The following is an 11355-nucleotide window of genomic DNA, read 5'->3' as shown; positions in this document are numbered from 1 at the left end:
TACCTTGACTTACTTTGTCAATTTGAAATAGTATCTTAATTACTTTTTTTTTTCGGGCGCCACTATTGTAAAGCTCTGCTTGTTTGTGGTTGCCCTTTCCAATTCCATTTTTATATATATATGTACTGGTTATCTATGCTTTGAAAAGATTTGGAATAAATTTATTTTGAATTTTTTTTTTTTTAAACCGCACATTCTTCTTCACCTTAACAAATTATATAAATTATATTTTGGAAGCACCTACTCTTAGTCTTTTCCAGCGTAGGGGCCTATAGCATATTGCATACGCTGATGCAGTACACAGGAGTGGATGAAATATTTATTATTTGCCCCAAATAGTGCTAACTTGGTAACTGTTTTATACTATTGATGTATCCAACTGGAAAGGCACAATATACGGTACCGGTAACTTTACATGGAATTGTGTACCGTCGCCAACTTCTAAACCTGGAACGTTTTAATCCTAGTTTCCGCTTGTAATTAAGTTGTGAATTATATTTAAAGGTTCATTTAAGCTATTATTTTCAGGCATCGAACCGATTATAAAAACCCTGACCCTAACCATAAAATCGTACAACAAAGCACATCATAGAGACCAACGCCACCTAAATCGGCTGCTAATATAAAATACACAACACCAATTCCATTACTAAAACACAGTTGGGTAAAATGTGCCTATACACGCATTCTTATTTAAGTTATTCGGTTTGATATGGCCTGAGGTTTTATGGGCGAAGGACACAATTTTGATTTAAAAAGTTCATGTTGACATTATGGGGACGGACGTGGTATAGGCTTCGTGCCCTGATTCGCAATCAATGGAAATGCCCCCCCCCCCCACAACTTAAATTGTAGAATTTTTTTTTTTCTTTAATAGAGATATAAAGAAAATTATATTTAAATTTTAAGACTGATAGTGCAATTTCCGGACATCTGGAGGTGCCATAATCACAAATGTTCTTACCTCAGCCCCCGCCATGGTGGGGCTGAGGTGGTATAGATCCTCCATCTGTGAAAACCTCCCCAAGCCCCTCTATTTTTAATGAATATCTGGATCTGCCACTGAATACAAACCTACTACACGTTACGGTATGTTTTGATATATTTTGATCGGATTTATTAGGCATGGGCTTAAGAGACACTTCATTGCTTGGAGAAAACTAATATTTCGACCTTTACTGCTCTCTTCTACATGGGTTTCTAATAATTTTTAATTGTATTGAAATTCGCGTGTAATCTCGAATAGATGTAGAGAGTAACGGTACACGATTAAATATTTTACAAATCAAAACAAACGAAAAACCATAATCGAATGCTTTCAAAACCAACATCTACTATGATATCCTTCTTCCACCAAAGAGGATACCCCTCATCAGTCATCTGTCACCGAAAAAGCCTTTCGCCAGATATCTACGATAAGTCAAGTTGACGCTTTACAAACCTGACCTTCATGTTCGACCGACAGAGTGCCACTCATCTTAACATCTTCAAACTACTACTGTAACAACTTTACAGTCCTTCACAGAGGTGAATCCAGCCCACCAAAAAAGGGGAGGGGGTGGGCGCAATCTGCGAGCGAAGCGAGCAGCCTTAGGCTGGGGCCAGAGGGCCGCTTAGTGCCCCCGTCGGGGTCCAGGGGCAGAGGCCTTGGTGGGGGTCTCTTGAAGCCCAGCACATTTGAGGAATATGAGGTTGTATTGAGTCGATTATGACTACTAGCAAGTTTTCAGTAGCAAATAAATAAATAACAAAAATAAGTGTAGGCCTATGTCTTTTAAAAGAAATGTTAATATACAGGGTACTTGCAATATGCAACTATGAAATGTGTCATTAAATTAATAATAATTGATCTACTCACAGCTGTGGGTTTTAGACATCTGGAGGTGCCATAATCACAAATGTTCTTACCTCAGCCCCCGCCATGGTGGGGCTGAGGTGGTATAGATCCTCCATCTGTGAAAACCTCCCCAAGCCCCTCTATTTTTAATGAATATCTGGATCTGCCACTGAATACAAACCTACTACACGTTACGGTATGTTTTGATATATTTTGATCGGATTTATTAGGCATGGGCTTAAGAGACACTTCATTGCTTGGAGAAAACTAATATTTCGACCTTTACTGCTCTCTTCTACATGGGTTTCTAATAATTTTTAATTGTATTGAAATTCGCGTGTAATCTCGAATAGATGTAGAGAGTAACGGTACACGATTAAATATTTTACAAATCAAAACAAACGAAAAACCATAATCGAATGCTTTCAAAACCAACATCTACTATGATATCCTTCTTCCACCAAAGAGGATACCCCTCATCAGTCATCTGTCACCGAAAAAGCCTTTCGCCAGATATCTACGATAAGTCAAGTTGACGCTTTACAAACCTGACCTTCATGTTCGACCGACAGAGTGCCACTCATCTTAACATCTTCAAACTACTACTGTAACAACTTTACAGTCCTTCACAGAGGTGAATCCAGCCCACCAAAAAAGGGGAGGGGGTGGGCGCAATCTGCGAGCGAAGCGAGCAGCCTTAGGCTGGGGCCAGAGGGCCGCTTAGTGCCCCCGTCGGGGTCCAGGGGCAGAGGCCTTGGTGGGGGTCTCTTGAAGCCCAGCACATTTGAGGAATATGAGGTTGTATTGAGTCGATTATGACTATCTAGCATGGTAGTTTTCAGTAACAAATAAATAAATAACAAAAATAGGTGTAGGCCTATGTCTTTTAAAAGAAATGTTAATATACAGGTTACTTGCAATATGCAACTATGAAATGTGTCATTAAATTAATAATAATTCATCTACTCACAGCTGTGGGTTTTAGTGCCTCTTCCAGAAACATCTCAAACATAATCTTTGACAACATGCAAAGGCTCATAAATGTACACCATTTCAAAAGAGAAATTTCAATTCTAGAAAACATGATGAAGTTTCTCAGCAAGATCGAGCATAAAAATCACAAAATCAGCAAAAAGGAAAACTAATATCCAATATCCGTTAACAAAGTGGTCAAACAACAAAATCCGCTACTGTATATTAACATTGAGTAAATTACAAGTGTTCTATTTCTCTCCAAATGGATTTATGAATAGCACTCTCCTAGGGTGTTTTTGGTAGGAAAAGAAGACTTAAACACTGTGGGTGTAATTTTTTTTTTTTTTTTTTTTTTTGCAAAACATAGTGGGGGGCGGGGTGGGGCGTACGAGGCCTACTTTGTTTCATGTCAGTTAGAGACAACAGGATTATACAATTTCATACAGTATATCTTGTAAATTACACAATGATGATTAAACCAGGTACTGTACTTGAAAACAATAAGGAAGTAAAACTTACCCGTCAAAAGTGTCAAACAATGGGGTGTCGTCAATGGAGATCAGTGTACTGTGGTCACTGTGCATGGGGTTGTCTGACAGCACATACCTGCTGACCTCGATAGAGAGTGATTGATTGCACGAAAGTTTCCATGCTGGTGCATCTGCGCTTAAACTTTCTTTGTAGCTATGCATGGCGCGATGTGACAGAATCAACCTTCTATGGAATTGAGTATCCATTCAATTATCTAAAAAAAAAAAATTATAAAAGGGGGGGGACCGTCGCAGGCGCCCCCCCCTCTCTAAATCCGCCCCTGCTTCAGCCTGATGATGCTACTAAAACCATGTTCCTTAAATCTACCTCTGTACTCTTACCGTCGGACAAAAACATCGTGATAGCTAACTTGGCACCACTCTTCGCTACCAAAACTGGATGCCTTGCAACCGACCTAGATACAAAACATGACAACATGTCCTCTGTATTGGTACCGTAAATGGTCCCATTGACAATCATGTCATAAAAGACAATTATATTTGTACTAGTAATAATATAATATATGCCATATTATGTATCAAATGTGATCTGATTTATATTGGTGAGACCAAAATGCCTAGTATGGCTGACCGTTTTACGGAGCATTTAAGATCTATCAGATTAATCATTCCTGGCCTTCCTATTGCCAGTCATTTTTAACTTAACCATAATGCCTCTGACATAGGAATGACTTGAGTTGTTTTATGTAATGGATTTGAAAATATTAGAAAGAATCTAGAACAGAAATTCATATAAACTATCAGCCCTCATAGTAGCCCACTAATTTAGATTTAGGCTTACTATTCAGTCGTTGCATATACAGGCAAAATAATTTAAAAAAAAAAACAATGCTGTGGGAAACATGACTGCATCTCAGTAGAGATAAAAATGTAATAAGCAGACGTAAGCATGGCCTAAGTAAATAGCCAGAAACAGAGGTTTCGGACAACACTAGTAAGTCTATTAACATAATAGCTAAATGTGTTATATTGTAAACAGAGTCCACTTGATAATGAACTCTCTAATTCTTGTTGAAGAGCTATGCCTATGGTAAGTGTGTTAGGAACAAATTAACTTGAATACTATATTTCTATCATTTAACTATTTTGTATATACAAATCAAATAGATAAAGAGAAATAATAGATAGATCTGTAGATTTCAAAATAAAATAATTATTTAAGGTGAATTATAACATCTGTTTTACTACCGTATATGCCAGGCTTACCGTATTCGTCTTTTTCATTAAAAAAAATATTAGGTCTAGGCCTATCTTATTTTATCACTGATGTAGGTGATTCATCATTCACAATTAACATTCTTCCACGCAAGGCAGAAAACCTAGTATGTGGTTTTCATTTTGTGTGAATGGAATTATAGCAAAAACCATTAGTACCAGGTACGTTAGGTAAAGCCATTTAAGAGGTGACCGGCGACATGCCTATTCACAAAACTGTTTAAAGGTAGCAAATGTGTATAATGGATATTAAGTCAAGTCAGGCAGCAAATTTCTTGTGCTTACTCATCCATTCGTTGGTACCTGCTGTTTCCACAATATTTACCCCTTTTTCATGATTATGCATGAAACACAAACTAGGCGAAAGTGCAAAATTACATGAGATGCGTTATTTATTATTCTGGGATTTCCTTTTTTTAGCATTGGTAAAATATTAGTCCCAATTATGATTATAAAACCGCCCTTTCCCATGAATAAGCTTCAAAACAAGATACAGTAGGCCTACCGGTAGGTGATAAAGCAACATTATAGAGGATTGCCACTGTTTAATCTGGTTTTTTCCCCTCAAAATTAGTCAAATTTCAATCGTATTTATATCGTCATGAAACTGTTCTCAATTACAAATGTCGGTGCTAGAAAGTACTTATAGTTGATGTTCAGGGGACGAAGCCTTCTGGTTTTCAGAGCTATTGTAAAAATCGAAAGAGGTCTATTCGATTTCACATGGTGTAGCAACAAATGCCGAGTTATATTATTGAACGGAGAAAGAGGAAAGTTTCTAAGATTGTAGTGTCTTGCTAAAAAATAATATTAAATGGATTTAACAATAGGCCTGTCATTACGGTTTATTATCTTTGCTTTGATCACTGTTGGGTGAGGAGTGAGAGAGAGACAAACATAAGTAGGCCTAATGGTCAAGGAAACAAGCAAAATTCATATCGAGTATTCGAACCCCAAACCGAAACGCAACTGCTGTGTGTTGAACAACGCCTCTGAACCTACTTACTTTAGTTAAGTGGACGCCAAGAAATATAAAATCATCAGAAGCATCTATTAATTATTAGATATCAAATAATTACTTATTACTTAAACAATTATTTTGTAATTTAAAACTAGAGAAAGTCATTACTTTTAGATGTTTTATTATTTTTGGAATAATTATAACTGATGTTTACACGTTCAACTGAGACACTTTTGTTCACAAGTTCCTTGTCCACAATAAAACTGTGAGAAACAGAATTGTTTTACAAAATAAAGAATTCCTTTGATGTATGGGTTGTTCCTTCGCAAGTAAAATACATGAAGGAAATACAAAACAAAATAAAGACATCACCACTTAAGTTCCAACAAAGGATTGTGTATGTGTAAACTGTAGCCCTGTTCAACTTGGTGCGAACTTTAAATACAATAATTAAGCGTCTTTATGACTCTTGTCTACCACTGGGAAGCGAGAACCTGTAAAGTTAAAGAAAAATTAAATAAAATTAATTACATACACAGGCCTACTAAATGTACATTTTAGTTAGAAATAGTTAGTTGCAAATGTAATTAAAACGAACAAAGTTGTGTAGTGTTCAAAACCCCAGTGATATGACAGATACAGCATAGTGAGTAGAGTAACGACTTAGAAGTCAAGGTGATGTTTATGGTATGGATTTGAATTCTATATGAAAGTACACTAGAAAAAAAATTCCATGATTAGGAACTGATACACACGACAATACCTGTCTCTTATACACATCTAGATGTGTATAAGAGACAGGGTATAAGGCCTAGCAAAAGCGAAGACAGGACCTAATTGACTACGTTTAACAATTCAAGTGATAGTACACTTCATCTAGAGTGTAAAAATTAATTAATAATGCTTCAGACCTCTCGAAATTCTACAGTACTCATTAATTTGTAGGCTTATTTCCAAATGCATAGCATATTGCATCATTGTGTATTCATAATATAATACTCAAAGATTTGTGAAATGGGGAAAATCGTTTCCTGACTTCTTTTATGTTTCGAATGGTGTTAGACATGTAACTATAATCTGAGTACCTTGCGATCTCTTCAAGTTTGCTACAATAATGCGCTTAGAATGCTCTTGCAAAAGCCTAGACATTGTAGTGCCAGCAATATGTTTATCGAGAGTAGAATTTCTTAGGAAATCTATATATGGATTTATGTGTAGAAATAATACGAGTAAAAAAAATGTAGTTCGACACTGTTGTTGGAAAATATACGAGAATCTAACATGTACTGTAAATGGAATCGTATTTTGAGATAGACGATGTCTTGTGATTGCATAATTGTCTGTTTAGGTTATTTCAACATCTTTTGCTGATTTATTTTTTTCTTGTTTATGTATATATGGATAATTTACTAAATAAAAGAATGAATGAATGAATAACACATGATTTATTTAATTTTTTATTGTTTATATTTCACAATACCCTGCACGATGTTATTGATTGTATCATTATGTGATAAGAAATTGAATTTTGAACAAGTTATCATTTAATTCGCAATATACCTACATTGATTTACAATAGGCCTACGAAATGTGATTTGGTCACTATTTCCGCCAATCCAGAGGTGCCATATTTCCAAAAATTCGCGCCTCAGCCCCAACCATGGTGCGGGCTGGGGTGGGAGTGCTCAGACCTCACTAACTTTAAAATCCTATATCCGTGGATAGGGGTAGCGAGTCAATTTAACAACCAAATTATTGCCCAACCCACCCGCTCTTACTATATTGGCCAGACCACTTGCAAAATGCTTCCGACGGCTATGACATCACAAACAAGGAAATTATAGAAACTGTTCCCTGGTATAACAAGTGCCATTGAACCGCATAAAAAGAGTTGCTGAACTGTCAAGGAAAGAAACCTGAAGTGGTACGGACACATAACCAGATCTCATGCATGTTGCAATTGGCACAGTCCAAGGAAGGGGAAGGCTGAGTAAAAGATGGGATGAAATAACCGAGAGTGGGAAGGGTTTCCATTTTCCAGATCCAGGGAGGGTAGTGCACGACCGTGACCAGTTCCGGGACATTGTAAAGTCATCATCATTTATTCCTCAATAACTCCACCAGGGGATGGGATTGAATGAATGAATGAATAAATTTGTTTTGTAATTCCATTCATTGTATTGCCATTTTTCCATGTATTCCATTCTCTTGTTGGATGAAATAAATTCATCAACATCGCTATCATTATCATACCGTTATCATTATTTTTGTTAATATTATCATCCCATTATATTATTATTAGGCCTTATTTTTATTACCATTATTATTAAGCCTATTATATACTTAGGGTCTATATTGTTGGTGCGTTGTAAATATTAATGTCAACTCTACTGTCAGTTATGGCAATTGATTATTAGAATACTATATGTATGATTGTAATATTCTTTCTTTGTATCTCTATGCTTGAGTGCATCTTCTCTGTCAATAAGCACATTGGTGTTACAACCTGGACCGACGCACACCGCTGCATTGGAGAAATGGGTGTAACGATCCGTGAATTGGGTACAATAACTTCTTGGCTAATTTCAATATGAATGCCAATGTTTTAGTATTTGTGAAGAGTACGACTGACGACCGGCATCAGTTAGTCGTTTGATCATGGAGAAAGATACATCAATGTTGGCGCTTTTTGTGCTCTTTTGCGGCCTTATATTACGAGGAAACTGTTCACCGGTAAGCAATAAATAAATAAATATTCATTTAATAATATAATGTATAATTGCAGTATGCAAACGTTTCGTTCGTTGATGCTATGAAAATTTCTTGTCTGGAGTTATAGTTCCGTTTGAGTTTATGTATTTGACCAATTGGAGATGATAGCCCTTAGATATATTGGCCTATCGCAACTGACCCTCTGAGAGCCATTCAACTCTTTATATTTTGAAGAAAATGTTGTTTTGGTATTTTCTAATGGAGTAGTTTCTATCTATACGTCAGTTTAAAAACTCTAGACGGTTGTGGTTACAAAGTGAAAGTTTTGATTTTCAACGTTTAGGCTACACGTGGTAATTGACAGTGGGACGGCGAAGGACAAGGGCCTTGGATTAAGAAAATTTCTTTAATGGTGTGTATGTGTGTGTTCATATTATGAAACCAGGGCTATTTGAAAGTTGAAGTGCTGCAATATAATGCTGCAATATTACGTATTATTAGGCTATACGACTCTAGCTGAAAAGGATACTCAAACTGTTTGTAGAAAATCCTACCTGTAATTTTTGTAAAATGGTGATACCATGTTATCATGTTTGCAGTAAAAACAGCAATGCATAATATTCTATGATAATTACATAGACATTTTGTAAATAAATCCGCCATTCAAACAACCAGTACAGTGTCTAATAGGTGACGCAGATGGGCGTTGGCAGTCCAACCGTGATTCAGTTTCAAATGTTGATTTTCTAGAAGAAGTTGTTTCAAAGCAAACTAATCAGGCCTTCAGGATGATTACTATGGTCTGAATTTCAGCATCTATTAAACACTGATTATGAATGAGTTATTGTTTTATGCAAAGCCTATCAGTTTCCATCTAAACCGTCACAAAAGCGAGTTAACAACTAAAAATAAAATGTGAATTTGGTGATACAATGGTTTTGGACACACTGTTTATGACACTTCATTATCTAATAGGCATGCCTTTTATCTTTTTGATATTCCTATTTGATGAAAATTGTCTTTTTAGCGTAGCAAAAACTTGTTATATACCTCATTTGTAACTAGTTTACTGCATTTTGACTGTGGAATGCCCATTAAATCCCCAGTCATGCAAACACAAAAGCCCACCAAATATGACTATTTCAGGGAGTGTCAAAACCTCGATTTCAATTCTGGCTCAGTCTTTTGAGGGTGTATACACTTCCGTAATGGCACTTGGTGGTCCTATTGTTAGTGTTCCTATTGTCATTCTTACAGTCGAATAGCGATGGTTCTGTCATCGACCGCCATCGTGATCTAAGCGGGCGCGGCCTGGTACCGTCATACTAAATGATCAAATAGCCTAAGCTTCACTGGTTCTTTCCTACAGTTGGTTATAAAGAGCAGTGAATTTGCTTATTTGAACCATGGAGTTATAATTATCAAAATAATTATAACTCCATGTTTGAACGTACACTTTTGTTACAGGAGCACTCGGAACACGTGAAGGCGTGAAAGATTATTATAATACGTAAAGAATGACCTACGTAAAGACAGGATTAGCCCTATAGTTAGTTGCTAGGCATAGACTTTATCCGAGCTTAAACTGTCTTGAATACGGAGTTGGAAACAGTCACACGGTTTAAATACTAATTACGCTTATTATGAGGCCTTTCTCTAGTTTAGAGGAATGGGCCTATATTCAATTTTAATAAGGATGTTTAGTCAGTGTTCAATGCCGTGCATAGCACATATAAAGCCTATGTGTAATTCGTCGAATATTAGGCTTTATATCTAAATATTGTGTTATGAGTGAGCGGCATGTATAGTTCTTTCTCATTTGCCCCATTCATGACCAGTAAAAGTGCTTTGATCAATAATGAGTGTTAATAATACACTCGTATCTTTAGACACAAAGATCTATAAGATTGTATTAACTCATTTCTTTAAAAAAAAAAAAATAAATTTTAAGTACTAGGCCTATGAGTAGATGATGAAGGGCGGAGCCAATTGTCAATAGAAAACATTGAACATTTTTGAGTCTCTGGAAAGTATTGGTGCAAGTTCCCATAACTTTACGTTGAAATATGTCTCTATGATTTGTCATATTGTTAACCCTTTTGTCATTGATTTGTATAAAATTTGGGTTCCGTACCTTGTGCCTCCTGTACCTATTATACTTTGCCTCTTTGTTCTGTGTGGTTAAATTGAATAGACGGGATCAAAATGGGCATGCTATGGCTGTTACTCAAGCAAAGTAGGTTAAGATGAGATACACCAAACTGAAGGCTAAATCGTTAACAATAGGAATGATTAAGTTACCTGATAAATATGGACGTAAAGAATTTCAGTGTTTAAAGCCCACCACTTCCGTCCAATTTCATCAATGATTTCACAGGAGGTATAAGTTTTTCTCTCTTTCAACTGATTTACCTTTGATTAAATAAAAGGATATGTGATGTGGAATTGTTTTTTGGGGGGTTCTTTTGGGGGGGGAGGGAGTGGATGGTACTGTAAAATATAATAAGTATGATTAATTGCTGTTTGTACAGTAATTTTGTATAGTTTAAGTATTTTCATAGTGTTTTTTTAGGTTTTTTTTAGTACAATACATGTTCACGGATTAAGGTAACCCACTTTTGTAAATTTGTTAATATTGTATATTTTTGGTCCAAAATGTCCAAAAAAAATAAGCATACAGTATCTACAAAGCATGTTTAGCTCCTACAAAAAAAATAAGTCATTCTCTTAAGTTTGTTAACTTAAAACTGATTCCACCCATTTTCAGTACGTCACTATCAATGATCACTTATCAAAAAGAAACTTCTTCCGTCCATTAAACCAATAGGCATACATGCATAACATCTTTATAAAGTGTACGTTCTACATTATTTTAAGAATTAATATAAATTGTAAATAAATATATTTGTTTTCATCATGTTTTTACAAACATACTTGTTATTTTTTTAACAGGTTCAAACTGTTCTCAGTGATTCCGAACTTGCCCATTATTTTGGAAAATCGGATGGTATGTACATTTTTAAATTCAGTTACCAATACCTTTTGGTAATTATTATTATTATTATTATTATTATTATTATTATTATTATTATTATTATTATTAT

The 11355-nt window shown here is 35.6% G+C and overlaps 1 protein-coding gene across 1 annotated transcript in view; it reads left to right on the top strand.

The window, feature by feature from the left end:
- Positions 1-8166: 8166 nt before the first annotated feature.
- Positions 8167-11355, top strand: part of LOC117124937 — a 72829-nt gene continuing 69640 nt past the window's right edge. The window contains exons 1-2 of the mRNA XM_033271275.1: positions 8167-8272; positions 11204-11258. Of these exons, the coding sequence (XP_033127166.1) occupies positions 8198-8272; positions 11204-11258 (130 nt within the window). The 5' untranslated portion in view covers positions 8167-8197. The remainder of the gene's footprint in view (positions 8273-11203; positions 11259-11355) is intronic.

The sequence above is a fragment of the Anneissia japonica genome, unplaced genomic scaffold, assembly GCF_011630105.1.
Source record: "Anneissia japonica isolate Jap-2015-1 unplaced genomic scaffold, ASM1163010v1 scaffold8236_len642391_cov169, whole genome shotgun sequence".
Classification (NCBI taxonomy): domain Eukaryota; kingdom Metazoa; phylum Echinodermata; class Crinoidea; order Comatulida; family Comatulidae; genus Anneissia; species Anneissia japonica.
This window is presented reverse-complemented; position numbering and strand designations above follow the sequence as displayed.